The sequence below is a fragment of the Malaya genurostris genome, unplaced genomic scaffold (genome assembly GCF_030247185.1).
Source record: "Malaya genurostris strain Urasoe2022 unplaced genomic scaffold, Malgen_1.1 HiC_scaffold_18, whole genome shotgun sequence".
Taxonomy (NCBI): Eukaryota; Metazoa; Arthropoda; class Insecta; order Diptera; family Culicidae; genus Malaya; species Malaya genurostris.
Genome location: NW_026682648.1, coordinates 90,007 through 108,080, shown reverse-complemented (window position 1 = coordinate 108,080; position 18,074 = coordinate 90,007). Strand labels below are relative to the sequence as shown.

Genomic DNA, 18,074 nt, shown 5'->3' with positions numbered 1-18,074 from the left:
TGAAAACAAATCGAAACTCAGTGAATAGGTTGTTTTCAATAAGTTGATAATAAGTTACGGTAATTTTGAATTTGTTGCTTAATTTTTTAAAATATTTTTAGCGCTTCTCTAAATTTACATGAAGTTAATGAAGAACTTCCCCTACATAAGCTTGAAAACAAAACAAGTCGAAATCCAGCGAATAGTTTGTTTCTAATAAGTTGATAATAAGTTACGGTAATTTTGAATTAGTTACTGATTTTTTAAATACTTTTAGTACTTCGCTAAGGTTATATGAAGTAATTTTGAATTTGTTGCTCTATCAATCCTTTTATTCACTGGGTTTCGATTTGTTTTCAAGCTTATTTGAGAGGGATGCTTCATTAAATTCATATGAACTTATCGAAGTACTCAGAAGAAAATAACAAAAAATTAAACAACAAATTCAAAATTACCGTAACTAAGTTGCGTAGTTTTTGAAGCGGTACATATCCCCCGCGTTTCAAAAGACCTCAGTGTATTGCTCTTCAAGGAGAATACGTTGATGAATAAAATCGATTTTAGTAAAAAAAAGTACGGGTGTGTAATGTCCGAGACATAACTGGATGTCGTGAATACGAAAAAAACTGAAACGCTTTCTTTTTACTTTCGAATATCAATTAGTTAGATCGATTATGTGAATTGTGACAGCTTTTCCCTTCTTCACTACTAGAATTTGAAACGATGCACCTAAACTGAATCGGTGCTATGCAATTTATATAGAAAATCAGCAGAAAATTCCTACAACAACTACGAACTACAACTAATTGAAAACAGGGCCGTATATAGTAAAGTAAAATTTCGCATAGTTCTCTAGGAATATGTTAATGGTTCTAAAAAGAACGTATTCGAAGAATTCAGAAATTAGGGACTGAACCTAAGTTCAAGAGCTTAGAACAGAATTCAGTTACAATTTTGTTCTTGAACTACAGTTTTGAAACTGAATTTAGTTCCGGATCCAGATCCAACATGCAGGCTCTGAATTCTGGAACTAAGTTCCTGAAACATAATTTTGAAAGTAAATTCTCCACCCGACGATCGAAGTCCAAATGAGAGCACGGCCTCAGCATTTCATGCTTCAAACTTGGTTTGTTCTTACTGATTTTGGGAAAACCTCACGTCGACATCCAGTTCCGTCTGAAGCACTAGAAGAAATGAACGATTTTCAATCAAAGTTTACCATTTATACTCGCCCAGTAGATAACCGGAACTGATATGTACCTGACTACCTCAAAACTGTCGTCCGGGTACGAAAAAGGCAAGCAAGTGGGATGAATTTTCCTCATTATTTCCAAATGTTTTAGAAAACTTTGTTTTTCAGTTATTTATGGTTCTCTCACGTTGTTGAATATTTAATCACAAATTCCTGATTTTATTTCCGATAGTTTGCAGAAAAAATATATGTATATGGATTAAGTACATCAAGAGATATTCGCGATAAAGTTCTGCCCATTCTTGTACAGTATAAATAAGTAGTAAAGTAAGTCGTATTCACGACAAAAAAAACCTGTTTCAATCCACCTAGTGGTGTAATGATACCTTTCTCATGTATAATATTGTGGTATTCTATTCAAAAATTTGTTCTTCGATTTTTGAAAGAAGCCAAGAGATTGTTTGTGCATTAACTAGTATAACATACAGAATGAAATAGTGCTTTGATTGTGTAGGTCTTAAGAAAACGAAGTGAGTTCACTATTATATGCACTGGAATCCGTGAACCGGTATAATCCAAGTCGGTTCGTACGGCCACCAACTAACATGACGTACAAACTCTACTAGTACGCACTCTAAATTACGATTTAAATGTTTGTCGTATCCGAAAATATGCAGTAATTTTTGGTAGGACCATAAGACCTTTCAATTGACCCTAAGATTGGGAATAACGGTTTAGAGTCCAGTTTATAACATTTTTTACGGTTTTTGTTCCACCAGTTTAAGTGCCGGTGTACAATATTGAACACACTTTACCCTATAACTCCGGAATCGGAAGTCGGATCCGGATGAAATTCAGGAATTTCGTATGGGACCACGAGACCTTTCATTTGAATCTTAGTTTGTCAAAATCGGTTCAGCCATCTTCGACACAACCTAGTGAGATTATTTGACACACACACACACACACACACACACCGACAGACATTGCTCAGCTCGATAAACTGAGTCGAATGGTATATGATAATTTTCACTAGCCGGTTTTTCAAGTGATTGCATAATTTTTCTATATGAAAAAGGCAAAAACAAACGTTATTCTTAATTAGTCACACGACTTAGTAAGTGATGTGCTATTTGCTTATGTCACAGTCTAGTTAAAAATAAATTTGGGCACGAAACCTCTAATTTGGGCACGGAACGACCAAAATCAGTATTTTAACGAAAAAAATTCTTGATTTTCTGATTTTAGTTAGTTATTCTTGGAGACAGCTAAACAATTTTTCTTTTGCTAGTTTAGATTTTTTTAATGCTCATTCCCATAATAATGATAAAATGTTAGTTGAACTGGCAAAATTCTTTAGTTGAATTCACCAATTAAATGTGCAGTCATTTCTTAGCTAAGACACACTCCATTTCCATTCAACTAAGGTTTTAGTTGAATTAGAAAAATAAAATGATGATTTCAACCAATCAATGAACTTGTGTAACTTTCCACTTAGAGTTGACGGCATTTTTACATATTGTTTTAGAAATTTAAATATGCATATATCGTAACACATGAGAAAAATATCAAAGCAATTTCAACAAGACAATCCTTTTTACAGGATTTTTAATGAGTTGCTTTGACACTTCTCACGACTTTTTGGCTAGTAAATTTGTTAATAAATTCAATTTGTTTTTTTTTGTTTTCCTGTTGCTGTCTTTCAGCATTGATGGTGACAGATAGACAGAATTTCGTGTTGGATTGAAACTTTGCTGGTTTGTGTCCAGGATATTCGTCAACCAAACACATTCGCTAGAAACAAGAGTTTTTTTTTTCGGCAGTAAATTCTGAATTTCAACTATTTTAATAGTTATTTTGGGAATTTTTTCTGTTACAATCAACTAATTCAAAAACCAATAATACGAATTAGACGCAAAGCTGATTTCGGTCGTTCCGTGTAAGGAGTTCTTACGTTAGGAAGCGACATCTTCTTAAAATTGTTTGGTTTGGTCAGCATAAGAGTTTGTTTCCTGTGTCTGTTGATGATCACGGTCTGATCTTGAAACCTGAAAGAATAACGAAAAAAATCCTGTTTGTTTTTCTTTTCGCCTCGGTTTGGGAATCAGTTGCTTGTAAATAGTGATGGAATGAAGAGGGCGAACTCTTGTTCCATCCTAAAACTGATTTTTTTACGCTTGTTACAGAATAGAATAATTTTCTTTCGTTTTGTTCGCTTTGACTTCGTCTCTTAAGTGCACACCACTTCTATTTGGTTAATTTAACTCGAACCGCAATTTTTTTTTTTTGCTGTCGGTTGTCGGAGTCCGAACTGCTAGGCACTGAACAGTCAAAGGCGAAAGCGTTTTTGTTTTGTGTTCGGTGAAGAAAAACTCTACCTTTTTATCTGTGAATATCACTTTCTACAAGCTAAATGTTATTTATTTCTCCCCCAGGGAATCTACGCAACAAAATGAAATAAACATTAGTTTAACTTTGTCGGAGTTCCAGGTTGAGAAGAGGAGTTTTTAACTTTTTCCTCTGCATTCATTTATTCAACCCGTAATTCCAACTAGGTGGTATTATGCCAACCCCTTATCAAGTCCCGGCAGATGTTTTTCTCCCCTCGTTTTTTTTGTTTTTGTTTGCTTTCTTCCATCCAGCTTACCTTTCATCCATCCGCATGCTGCTCCGGCTGATGTCACTCCAGGCGGACATCGAGCGGGGCCGCTGGAAGAACCGGGACCCACGGCGGGATCCACCGGCGGCGATTCCGATGCTGCTGCCACCGCCGACACTGTTCCCACTGCCGTCGTACATCTCTGGGGGAAAAGTAACATTTCGTAACGCTTTCCAACGGGCTGTCGGCGAGCAACTACTGAGCGATGTTTCTTCAGACATACCTAGTGCACTGTAGCTGATACGAAATTGACTCATTTTCCGCGCTATCGGCCGGAAAAAGAAATAGCAAACCACATCCGGCACATCGAACCAAACACACTACCAAACAACACCGGTTATTGATCGATCACCGAATTTTTGCGCACGCCAATGGTTAGGAAAACTCAACATTTTAGAATTTGGAATTTCGAAACACAAACAAAAAACTCTTATCACTAAACCGAAGTTAGCCCTCACAACTAGCTTGAAAGCACTCATACAGCTTAAAACGTCACTACACAAAACTCACTAACCACAGGATTCGTGGCGATGACATTCCACCCCCACCTCGCCGCGGTCGAATGATTGATTGTCATCTGATGTGGCGGGAGAAGAGTTTGTCTAGTCCTCGTAGGCCTCTTTCTCCACGTTCTGTTTAAGGGTTCAAAACACCCCCTACCCTTGCTATTCAAATCGACGACATGTTTCAGGAATCGATGTTTCCGAAATGCTCTGCTGGAATACTGCAAAAAAAAGTTTGTAAATTTATTTACTTACGCTCGTTTCTCATCGATCGGAATTTCATACACAAACAAAGGATCGGCTGCAATGATTTATTTTGTGGTGACACTTTTCCAGACACGACACAGTAGGCAAGGATAATAAGCTTCGGTGAGCCACACACACAACGCAACGGTCAGGGCGAAACGGATTATTCATAAATTTTGGCACACTGAGGATAACGCAGAGGGCCATGAACATTTTATTTTATGTCTTTTGCTAAAACCAAACAACCGTAACTTATCATGTACGGCTCGACTTTTGATCCTTTCAGCGTTGCCAAATGTTATGAGATTTTACTTATTCTGCTGCAAATAGTATAACATTGATTTTTTGTTGGCTTTTGGTTGTGACTTCGAGCCAGTTTTGTTCGGATTTTGTTTATCTTCGGAAAGTATACATCCTCAGTTTAGTTCGAAACTGGAATCATCACCGTGGAACCGATGAAACTTCATTTTCTCATGACTTTTATAAGTGATAAAGTTAATTTTGTGATCTGACCGTAAGTCGGGTGACAAACTTGAGAGGACACTCGAGTAAATGAAAAAACAATAATCAAACTAGAAACAGGTCCCATTACAATAATTCTATTTGAAAGTTTCTAAAAATGAATGACCAAACGATTCCACTTTATGTTCACCGATGGAGACGCATGGTGTTTGGAAAATGTGATGTTGAAACGTTCCCTGTCAAAAGCAAAAAGTTCCCTGCCAAAAGCAAAAATACACTTGAATATTACTTATGCGGATTTTATAAGCTAGGTGTTCATTTTTTATGCGAATTGCCGAAGCCAAACGGCACTTTCTTATAAGGATTTTTAATGTTAACTTTTGCCATGCTTTCTCACGCTTCGACTTCGACTCCTCAGTGCTACAGCAGCTTATGTTGCCACGTCGCGGTTCAACGTAAGCCGCTAAGCAGAATTAGAGTTTTTTTTTGATTTGTTTGTTTTTTTTTTCAATTACTTGTTTTGCATCGCAGTACAACGTCTTTATTCTCATCAAACTGGTATTCGCAATGGGTTTCGTCAAAATCGACATGAATGAGAATTGATTTCGGTGGCCTCGAGAGAAAGCTACGACCTGATGAATTGAGACGATTGGTCAAAGCAACGAAAGATAAAGGGATGTTTTATGTCCGATGGCCTAGACTAGAGATGGTCGGGTAAGCATTTTTTCCAACCCAAGCCCGACCCATATCCGATCAAAAGTAAAAAAAACTTGTACCAGTACCCAACCCGAAACCGAGATTAATTTTTCTTTCAAACCTGAACCCGTCCCGTGCCCGATAAAAAAAAGTATAAATCCCGAAAAAAGTTCCGAAACTCGAAAAACAAACCCGAAATTCAACCAAATATTTTAACCCGTACCCGAAAAACATATCGTTTTCTATACCCGAACCCGACAAATGCCCGTCAAGTTCGAATTCGGGTCGGGTTTCGAGTACAAATCGGGTATTTCGATTGAGTATTTCGAGTATTTTAAATTGTTCGAGTATTTTTGAGTAATTTGAGTTTTTTTTAGTTTTTATGAGTATTTCGAGTATTTCGAGTACATCGAGTATTTCGAGTATTTCGAGTATTTCGAGTATTTCGAGTATTTCGAGTATTTCGAGTATTTCGAGTATTTCGAGTATTTCGAGTATTTCGAGTATTTCGAGTATTTCGAGTATTTCAAGTATTTCGAGTATTTCGAGTATTTCGAGTATTTCGAGTATTTCGAGTATTTCGAGTATTTCGAATATGTCGAGTTTTTCACTACGTATTTCGAGTATTTTACGTATTTCGGGTATTTTGATTATTTCGGGTATTTTGTGTATTTCGAGTTTTTCGAGTATTTTGTGTTTTTCGAATATTTCGAGTATTTCGAGTATTTCGAGTATTTCGAGTATTTCGAGTATTTCGAGTATTTCGAGTATTTCGAGTATTTCGAGTATTTCCAGTATTTCGAGTATTTCGAGTATTTCGAGTATTTCGAGTATTTCGAGTATTTCGAGTATTTCGAGTATTTCGAGTATTTCGAGTATTTCGAGTATTTCGAGTATTTCGAGTATTTCGAATATTTCGAATATGTCGAGTATTTCGAGTATTTCGAGTATTTCGATTATTTCGAGTATTTCGAGTATTTCGAATATTTCGAGTATTTCGAGTATTTCGAGTATTTCGAGTATTTCGAGTATTTCGAGTATTTCGAGTATTTCGAGTATTTCGAGTATTTCGAGTATTTCGAGTATTTCGAGTATTTCGATCGTTTCCAGTATTTCGAGTATTTCTAGTATTTCACATTTTTCGAGTGTTTCGAGTATTTCGAGTATTTCGATCATTTCGATTATTTCGATTATTTCGAGTATTTCGAATATTTCGAGTATTTCGAGTATTTCGAGTATTTCGAATATTTCGAATATGTCGAGTATTTCGAGTATTTCGAGTATTTCGATTATTTCGAGTATTTCGAGTATTTCGAATATTTCGAGTATTTCGAGTATTTCGAGTATTTCGAGTATTTCGAGTATTTCGAGTATTTCGAGTATTTCGAGTATTTCGAGTATTTCGAGTGTTTCGAGAATTTCGAGTATTTCGAGTATTTCGAGTATTTCGAGTATTTCGAGTATTTCGAGTATTTCGAGTATTTCGAATATTTCGAGTATTTCGAGTATTTCGAATATTTCGAGTATTTCGAATATTTCGAGTATTTCGAGTATTTCGAGTATTTCGAGTATTTCGAGTATTTTGAGTATTTCGAATATTTCGAGTATTTCGAGTATTTCGAGTATTTTGAGTATTTCGAGTATTTAGAGTATCTAGAGTATCTAGAGTATTTCGAGTATTTCGAGTATTTCGAATATTTCGAGTATTTCGAGTATTTCGAGTATTTCGAGTATTTCGAGTATTTCGAGAATTTCGAGTATTTCGAGTATTTCGAGTATTTCGAGTATTTCGAGTATTTCGAGTATTTTGAGTATTTCCTTTATTTAGAGTATCTAGAGTATTTCGAGTATTTCGAGTATTTCGAGTATTTCGAATATTTCGAGTATTTCGAGTATTTCGAGTATTTTGAGTATTTCGAGTATTTAGAGTATCTGGAGTATCTAGAGTATTTCGAATATTTCGAGTATTTCGATTATTTTGAGTATTTCGAGTATTTCGAGTATTTCGAATATTTCGAGTATTTCGAGTATTTCGAGTGTTTCGAGTATTTCGAGAATTTCGAGTATTTCGAGTATTTCGAGTATTTCGAGTATTTCGAGTATTTCGAGTATTTTGAGTATTTCGAGTATTTAGAGTATCTAGAGTATTTCGAGTATTTCGAGTATTTCGAGTATTTCGTATATTTCGAGTATTTCGAGTATTTCGAGTATTTTGAGTATTTCGAGTATTTAGAGTATCTAGAGTATCTAGAGTATTTCGAATATTTCGAGTATTTCGATTATTTTGAGTATTTCGAGTATTTCGAGTATTTCGAGTATTTCGAGTATTTCGAATATTTCGAGTATTTCGAGTATTTCGAGTATTTTGAGTATTTCGAGTATTTAGAGTATCTAGAGTATCTAGAGTATTTCGAATATTTCGAGTATTTCGATTATTTTGAGTATTTCGAGTATTTCGAGTATTTCGAGTATTTTGAGTATTTCGAGTATTTCGAGTATTTCGAGTATCTAGAGTATTTCGAGTATTTCGAGTATTTCGAGTATTTCGATTATTTCGAGTATTTCGAGTATTTCGAGTATTTTGGGTACTTCGAGTATTTCGAATATTTCGAGTTTTTCACAACGTATTTCCAGTATTTTACGTATTTCGGGTATTTTGATTATTTCGAGTATTTCCAGTATTTGGAGTATTTCTAGTCTTTTGAGTATTTCGAGTATTTCGAGTATTTCGATTATTTTGAGTATTTCGAGTATTTCGAGTATTTCGAGTATTTCAAGTATTTCGAGTATTTCGAGTATTTCAAGTATTTTGAATATTTCGAGTATTTCGAGTATTTCGATTATTTCGAGTATTTCGAGTATTTTGGATACTTCGAGTATTTCGAATATTTCGAGTTTTTCACAACGTATTTCCAGTATTTTACGTATTTCGGGTATTTTGATTATTTCGAGTATTTCCAGTATTTGGAGTATTTCTAGTCTTTTGAGTATTTCGAGTATTTCGAGTCTTTCGAATATTTCGAGTATTTCAAGTATTTCGAGTATTTCGAATATTTCGAGTATTTCGAGTATTTCGATTATTTCGAGTATTTCGAGTATTTCGAGTATTTCGAGTAATTCGAATATTTCGAGTGTTTCGAGTATTTCGAGTATTTCGAGTCTTTCGAATATTTCGAGTATTTCAAGTATTTCGAGTATTTCGAGTATTTCGAATATTTCGAGTATTTCGAGTATTTCGAGTAATTCGAATATTTCGAGTGTTTCGAGTGTTTCGAGTATTTCGAGTATTTCGAGTATTTAGAGGATTTCGAGTATTTTGAGTTTTTTGAGTATTTTGAGTATTTTGAGTTTTTTGAGTATTTCGAGTGTTTCGAGTATTTTGAGTATTTCGAGTATTTCGGGTATTTTGAGTATTTCGAATATTTCGAGTATTGCGAGTACTTCGAGTGCTTTGGGTATTTCGAGTATTTCGAATATTTCGAGTATTTCGAGTATTTCGAGTATTTCGAATATTTCGAGTATTTTGGGTACTTCGAGTATTTCGAATATTTCGAGTTTTTCACTACGTATTCCGGGTATTTTGATTATTTCGAGTATTTCCAGTATTTGGAGTATTTCTAGTCTTTTGAGTATTTCGAGTATTTCGAATATTTCGAGTATTTCAAGTATTTCGAGAATTTCGAGTATTTCGAGTATTTGCGTGTACATCTCTGAAAAAAAAATTTTCACTTAGTTTTTATTAACTAATGAATTATCCGATCTTAACAAACTGTTGGTTTATTGATCAATTTCGAAGATCGGATGGCATCTCATTCCGAAGATATAATGCTATAAGAGAAGTAACCGACTGAACGTACTTTTTTAGGAGTTGGTTGAACCGATTTGAACAATATGAAACTTGTTTGAAAGCTACTATTAGATCATTGATCGAATTATAGGATCAACTTGCTGACACTTCCGGTTCCGTAGATGTAATGAGTGACGTACTTTTTCCAACTTCTCGATACTCTCGACGATGGCTCGGCAGATTAAGGGAGAGGTAGCATTTGAGTTTCGATTGTTTAGAAATTTACTCGCTCTTAAGATATTTTGGGTTAGAAAAATTTAAAATATTCAAATTTTTTTCAATTGTTTTGCCTGGATTGAGATGGTTGATTTTGTTTAATTATTTGACTACTTCGACAGAATTCTGATTTTTGAACAATTTAAAACATTAGGATATCTTATTTAGATTTTCTGTAAGGAGTTTAATCTTTTAAAAAAAATTTCTCGAGAACACGAAGATTTTCTAAAACGAGTGAAGAGTATAAAATTTATTATTCATTCGTCCATTTCAGACTACTCAAGGTCGGCTTACTGTCGCTATTTTGAAAGTCACTTTCCAGTAAAATTTGAGGACCAATTAGTTCACTGATCGCGTTACGGTCCATCGATGGTTTCATTTTCTGTCTTCGTATCTGACCTCTTGTAGATTGGAGTGAAAAGTCGTTTCCTACAAGCGTCGTCTTGTACCAAATGAAGGAAATGCATTTACGTTCATCAAAATGGTGGGAGATTGGGTAACGCACGAGTTGAAGTCGAGTGAACGACGGTGCGGTTGCATGTCGTTTCTACATCGTATTATCACTGTTGATGTAGAGTAGATTTGTAATAACAACTATAAATGAAAACAAAATCTTGTGCCAACCCCGGTGAATGGAAAGCAGAAACAGACCCAACGACGCTAGGCAACCGACCGAATTTTGAATGACTAGTAGAGTGCTAAACAAATATCTTTCCAACTCTGCATCCTACCGAGCGCGCCATTAAATTTCATTCCTGGTGAACGAACATTACTGGCTGGTTATGGATTATGGAACAGACATTTACTTTTATCGGGCATCGTTCGCTCGGCACGACAGGCAACGAATTATACGAACTGACTCGCATCCGGTTATGCGTTCGAAGATTCGGACCCCTTTCCATTGCCGCCACCACTGGGCTGACCACCCAAAAGAATGGCGTTCGATTTGAGCTTATTGATCACGTTTTTATTTTCTATTTTTTGAGCAACTGGTCGAACGAGGTCACGTATTTTGCAAACCCGGTGGAAGCTGTTGGTGCAGTGCGGAATTATGTCCGCGATAATCGGTGGGAAGAGGCGATGAAAAGCCATCAGTAAATCACTGATATTTAAAGTAGCTTGCCGTTGTATTCAATGAACAGAAAGATTAATTCTGGTTGTGAAGGGAAGCGTCATGCTGGCAAAAACGTTCTGAGAAATGTTCTGATAAACTTGGTTTCAATCATTTTCTCTCCACTCGCTGGGTTTCGTTTCTGTTATAGTTTTCCAAGGCAGCAAAAGACAACAAGTAAATGATTGGGCAACCAGCTGGAAACTTACGATATTTTTGCCAAGGAAATGAGACTGCACTCGACTGATACTGTTTGTGCAATGTACAAAAGAGAGAGAGAGTTCCCACATGCTGCGGAAAAATCACTGAGCTCACATATTTTATCATGTGCATAAAAATGAAACTTCCTTTAGAGTTCTGGAATGTGGTTCTGAATTCGTTTGAATGTAGATGATAGCTTCTGGAAAAACAACAACAGTTCAACCTAACTCCGACTGAGGAAATTACATACCGAGCCAAACTAATAATTTCAATGAGTTATGTTCTACTCAAATGTATCATGGTTTCCGGTATGTGCAAGGACAAGAAATAAATAACCGAAATTCGTTCACTCCGCTGTGGAAGTCATTTCGATGAAAGCCGTTTCGCCAAATGGGCCAAATTTCGTCGGAAGCCTTCAATGATTCAAAATTAATTGACCTAAAAGAGAAAGGTCAATTTTTTAATAAAACTTTGTTTCGGTATAACTTTGCATGAGACGCGTAAATTCGAAATCTGAAGCATTTTCGGTACTTTGTCTTCGGTTGTTTAAGCTGTTGACATAAGGGCTACATAACTAGTTTCAAAATCACTGATGGAAGGTGCTGAACTTGAACTTGGAAGGAATTCGACGTTCTTTTTCAACCGACTTCGCACCCGACTCATAGCGTACAGAACCATTGCAAGGCTAGTGCTACGATCCTACTGACACTAAGAATCCCTCGAATACGAAGAAACACTTGATTTTCGATCAAAATGTGCCCCGTACGTATCGAACGGCGCACAAAACAGTCCAGCCGCTGATGTGCGTGTCACACTAGGTTCAAAATGTCCCGAGACCGACCCAAAGGTGACGTTTGTGATGTCAAACAAACCTTATTTTTCGAAAGTAACAACCTTCAGATGACATGTGTTAAATTTTGACGTCAATCGTACCACAAACACTAAACCTACCGACATATAAGTGACGTTACTTATTAATTTACGAAAAAAAAATGGAAATAACGAATTCCTTGTATTGATAAAAGATTGCTTCTTAAAGGGAAAAAACCGCGCTAGCCCAGCACTCAGCAATGGGTTGAGAAGTGTTACTCGCACTCAGATCCATTAAAAACAATGGATGAGGCAAGTTTTAATGATCGTGTTGGATGAAGGAAAAATCATTCCTCGAGAGATTAGATGTGCTGAGATGGTTAGCACCTCAACTGGATATGCTTTCACGATCTTACGCGAAAATCTGGACATGCAAATGGTATTATCCAAATGGGTGCCATGTTTGCTTCTAATAAAACAAAAGCAACAACGCATCAATGATCCAGAGAGCTGTTCGGGACTGTTTAGTTGCAATAAAAAGGATTCCTTGCGTTGGTATGAGACAATGGATGAAATATGGATCCATCATATAAATAAGATCGATTATTTTAAAAAGAAGAGTACCATCGAAAGTGAACATTACATTGAGTTATTCAAGCGTTTGAAAATCAAAATCGAATAAACAGTCTCATATGATAAAGAAAAAGTTATCTTTAACCAAGACAATGCACCGTGTCACAAGCCAATGAAAACAATAGCTAAATTAAACGAATTGGACTGCGATCGTACGTCGTATCTGTTAGAGGAAACCATGGCAATGGTTTAGGAAACAGAGAAAATTAGACATGGTTAGTTACTAAATGAAGTTGCGATCACCAATTATATAAAATATACATCACTGCATATCCAAGCAGCATGTGTAACAATATCGAAGATCAGTTACTTCAGCTCGACTCCTCTACTAAAAGGTGAATGTTAAGATACTGAACGACTTCAGCTTACTCAAATGAACCTTGTCACGTCGCACCTTACTGTTGTATATCTTCACATACTTACTCTACCTTGAGTATTAGCATTCTATAATTTTGATTTTCTTTAGTATTCCGAGTTACAATAACAAAATTCTTATTGGTATAAATAATACTATGATTATCATTGTTTTTCGCTGAAAACTTCAGGTGGGTAATTACCCACCTTTGGAATTTTCGGGTGGGTAGTACCCACCTCTTTCACCGGCCCTGGTAAAAATATATTTTACACAGTTCGAAAAAATCTTGTAATTTCACATCTTATAAGATGCACATAAATCGAGCGTCGTATTTCACACAAATTTTCACTCAAGAACATGTAAAATTGTGTGATTTGAAAATTACATGGCTTGAATACAAACAAAAAAAAGCAAATGTCGTTAGCAGCAGTGCGACTTGAACCGAGCAACATTAGATCACAAGCCCATCGGTTACTCGACGGAACCACAGAGCTCACATCTGTTCATTGAATAATTGATACATATAAATCCGTACAGCGGCACTTGTTAGCCGAGTGCAAATTAAATTCGGAGCGGGTAAAATTCTGTGCGAGTGGAATATTGCATCATTTGAAAAATTAAGTAGTTGTGAATTGTACCGTTTGTAGAATTCTGTCACCTGTAAAATTCATAATTTTTTTCTGTGTATATTTTACTTACGACTTTTAGTTTTTTTCAGAAGAAAACAATGCGCTTTCATTTCTATCGTGAATGCATAGATATGAAGAAGAATTATAACTGATAAAACATATTTTTTGGTGGTTTATCGACATTTTGATATAAATCAGCTACGTTGCGTCAAAACTACTGCAAGCATTGTGAAAGTAAAACATGAAAGTCAATCGTATACGTATTCTTTTTTCGATTCCACACGGAACCCCTCGCGATCGTGAAACAACCAAAATATTAGTTGTTTTTCTGAATTTGATTGGTTAAAATTTGGTACAACTTATCGATTGTTGGTTTTTTCTAAACTGTCATTTTTGTTTTTCGATCAACAGAAACGATGGTTGAAATAACAAAATTTTTGGTTGAAAAACAAAAAGATGCTGCCAGTTAGTCAAGACACACACCTTTCAATTTCAATAAAGATTTTAGTTACAACCACCGACCTAGTTTTTGATTTAACAGTTATGTGAGTTGAAGAACAAATCGGTTTTAGTTGTTTTAGATATTACGATTAGTTATTTCAACTTAAGCAAAATCATTGATTTTAAATGACAATAAAATATTCCTTATTGATATACGTTCTGATTTTATAGATGATGATTCGGTATGTTAAGATATATAAAAAAATATGTAACATTTAATATAAATAATATACTGTCTTTTAATAGTTCTGGTGTCAACGAAACTTTCTAATTGTGACCACTATATTACTTACGAACAAAAAGTCAAACCGAATGCACTTATTTTTGTCGTGAATACGACTTACTTTACTATGGGGTGCCTTTTCAAAATTTGCCATATCGAAGAATGGGCAGAACTTAATCGTGAATATCTCGACTTGTATTAAAGGCAGCAACATAATTCTTTCACCATTTCATCAAAAATATGATCAGGAATTTAGGATAATATTTTGAACAGTGTGAGATAACCACAAACAACTCAAAAATTATATTTTCTGAAACTTTGAAAACAACGCGGAAAACTCTATGCTTTTGCTTGGGTTTTTCGCGCAAGGACGACGAAATTGAGGTAGTCAGGCTCATATCTTCAACTGAAGGCGTATAAAAGAGGAACCGTGGTCGAAAGTCGATCAATTCTTCTTGTGCGTTGGATGCAAGCAGACGTCGTGGAAATGATTTAATCATCCAGCACCTTCTGCGTGGTTAAAACCTCAAACACTTAGGTCGCAACTCTCATTCGCTTGCTGGCCATCAGAGCGAGAAGATTGCCGTCGAGGGAGTGCAAAATTCATATCCAGCAAAATTCATAACCTGCGTACCGAAACTGGATTCTGGAACTATATACCGGAACTGATTTCAGTTTCGAAATTGTAGTTCTAGAATTGCAACTGAATTCTGAGTGATATTGGTTCTAAATTTAGTTCTTGAACTCAGGTCCAGTTCTTTATTCCAGACGTCTATTCGGTTTTTTTAGAACCATAACATAATAATACTCACAAAGAATTATGCGAAATTTCGCTTTACTCTATGCAACCCATTTTGGTAGTCATGACGAAAAATCGTCTTCAAGTTTCAGAGCTTAGTTCCAGAATATGGGTTCATAATTCAGAGCCTGCGAGCTAAACTGGATGCTGGAAAAAGATTCCGGAACTGATTTCAGTTTCGAAATTGTAGATCTAAAACTAAAACCCAACTGAATTCCGAGTCTGTTCTAAGTTCTGAATTTAGTTCGTGAACATGGGTCCAGTTTATAATTTCAGAATTCTTCAAATCGGTTCTTTTTAGAACCATAATAATACTCCCAAAGAACTATGCGAAATTTTTCTTTACTGTACTTTATACGGCCCATTTTTATTATAAAGAACTATCTAGTTATTTCATAATATTTAATTGCGTTTCAGAATGTTTAATGTTACTAATCTGTAATTTAGTCTAGGCGCATCGTTTAAAATTCTAGTAGTGAAAAAGGGGAAAGTTGCACAATTCACACAATCGATCAACTACCAATTCGAATTCGAAAGTATAAAGAAAACGTGTCAGTTTTATTCGTATTTACGACATCCAGTTATGTCTCTGACATTACACACCCGTACTTTTATGATTTGAGCCATTGCAACTTACAGTTTCAACAGATGATATGAATGAATATTAAACATTTTCAATTTAATCACTTTGTTCATACAATTTTTGTACATGACTTGAAGATAACATGATGCTCATTCATTAACATGCATTTCACGATGGATAATCGAATTGATTTTGAGACCAAAATTCAAACGCATACAATTCACTGAGTTCTAGTTTTGGTTAAACACGTTTCGTTAATTGCAATATCTCTAACGGCTATCAGTTCTGTGCACTACTTTATATCAATCGTTTCTTCTTGTAACACCAGATCAGTAAAGATATAGATAATTTATCATCACATTAATATTCTGACAACTAGTGTTATGATAAATATTAATTTACTATCATTCAAAAGTTACTCTTCAAGAGTTTTACAAACGTATAATAAGCGAATTCGGTTGCATGAAAATGTTTAAGATTAAATTAAAGTAATGATTGATTTCCCATTGCGATTTTTGTTTTGCTTTGTGCTGTTTTTGACATTAGACAGCATTAAAAACAACATATTTTTCAACTACTTCAATATGTGCAAATCAAATAGTAAATTGGTTGAATCAACTAATTATTAGTTAAAACAGCAACCTTCAAAAATCAAAAATTGCGATATCGTAATTTTTTGATTGGAGGGTTTTCCGTGCAAATGTCTTAGATTTGCATAAAATATCGAGATCTGGTGTTATTTCCCGATTTAAGGGAATTTTAAGGTATTTGGCATCAAAAATCAAAAATAAATTTGAGATGACCCCAAAATATTGGTACCCTAATGTACATAACATGAAGCACTAGAAGGAATAGTCATTTGGGTTGTTTGAACTGTTGACGTAGGACTACACAACTATTGAAAAAAAAAACCATTGTTAGTTTCTGTTTTATACATTTAGGAAGCAGTTATCTTTTGTGTTCCTCACAGAAAGCTGATGAGTATAGAATCCTTTCCCACGGCACAAACGAACCGCACATTCATTCAGTACATACGATTCAGTACTAATTTCTATTGTGTGAAGAGGCTCAGTTTAAACAGTCACGTCCATTCTATGCGAAATGCAAAGAGATTTAATGTAAACGAAATGGTCGTCTCTGTTAGAGGAAGCTAGAAGTACGGCTTGGTAAACATGAAAAATTTTACATTGCTTGTTATTTATAACTGTTTCGACCACTAACTGTCTCAAATTTTTTTTTATTCGAACCGATGCGACTTGACCACTTTTTTTCTTATTTTGAATTCGCATTTCTATATACAATTCAAGGACTAATCCTTAAAACGTGCGATATCAGTGCAATGAATAGTAGTATAGATATCTACGCACTTGCACATTTGATTAAATTTGAAACTCTAATGAGTCAATTTTCGGAAATTTCAAATGACTTTTAAAAAATCTAATTTTTGCTCTTTATGTGGTTCGCCTCATCCTTAATTATCGAGACTACGGCGCTGGACTCGGGGGCACCACTGAACTCACTGACTTCCCGAGTGAACGATTCAACAATATTCGATACTGAAATCCCGGGAAGTCTTGATTCCTTGTTCTTATTCGTGAAAACTGAAAGAAAATTTAAAATGTTATCGCGTAACGAACAGAAACTTCCTTATTTTTTCTAAATGGAATGATCCACTACAAAATAAACGAGTGAATAGGATCCAGACAAAATAAACGATTCACTGTAGTGACATATTCAAAAAATTATATCAAATCATTTTAAATCACCAAACAAAGGTTTACAGTTTACAGGTTTACGCGTCTTGATTGTTTTTTAATTATTTAATAAATTCATTGATAGGTTGGGCAACCGGGTACCGAGAAAAAAATTTTCATTTTTCGAATAAACAAGTATTTTTTTACTACTTATTCAATATACCGATGTATGTTATCTCTGTTATTAACCTTGTAATATTGATGAATTTGCGCAATAGTTGACTTTTATAATTCAATTGAGAAAAAGAGAAAAAAAACTCCTGCAATTGTCGCCTTTTACGACATGGAAGCAGGAACCCAGTAGTGGATCTGTTCTTCGCCTATTTTTTTCCGCCGGATTCCACACGGCATCTAGACTGGTTCTGTCCGGAGAAAGCTAATAGGTTCTATCAATCTCCCAGTAGACCCCAGCCCCCTGACTCATGCTACCGATTCTGGAATTACGAAAAACTGGTTTTCAAAATTCCTCTACTTTGTAGATCTCTCGAAAACTTTAAAATGAAACTAACTCTGATTCCTCGTAAATGGTCGATTCTTCAGACTTAGGTTAAATTGTTTATTGTCTTTCGCTACTGAAAGGTAATAGAATTGCTGGAAAACCGACAGCTTTGCATTCGACTCAGCTCGACAAATTACAAAAAATGTAGGCACGTTTGGCAGCTACTACCACTTCTA

At 35.3% G+C, this 18,074-nt stretch overlaps 1 protein-coding gene across 1 annotated transcript; it reads right to left on the bottom strand.

Annotated features, from left to right (window-relative positions):
• Positions 1-3,578: 3,578 nt before the first annotated feature.
• LOC131439943 (uncharacterized) lies at positions 3,579-4,615 on the bottom strand. The gene has a single exon (XM_058611056.1). It carries the CDS (start codon positions 4,085-4,087, stop codon positions 3,815-3,817), a length of 273 nt encoding a protein of 90 aa, XP_058467039.1. The 5' UTR covers positions 4,088-4,615; the 3' UTR covers positions 3,579-3,814.
• Positions 4,616-18,074: the final 13,459 nt, after the last annotated feature.

Excerpts from the sequence above, each read along its gene's own strand:
- LOC131439943 (XM_058611056.1), bottom strand. The coding sequence starts at position 4,087 with ATGAGTCAATTTCGTATCAGCTACAGTGCACTAGGTATGTCTGAAGAA.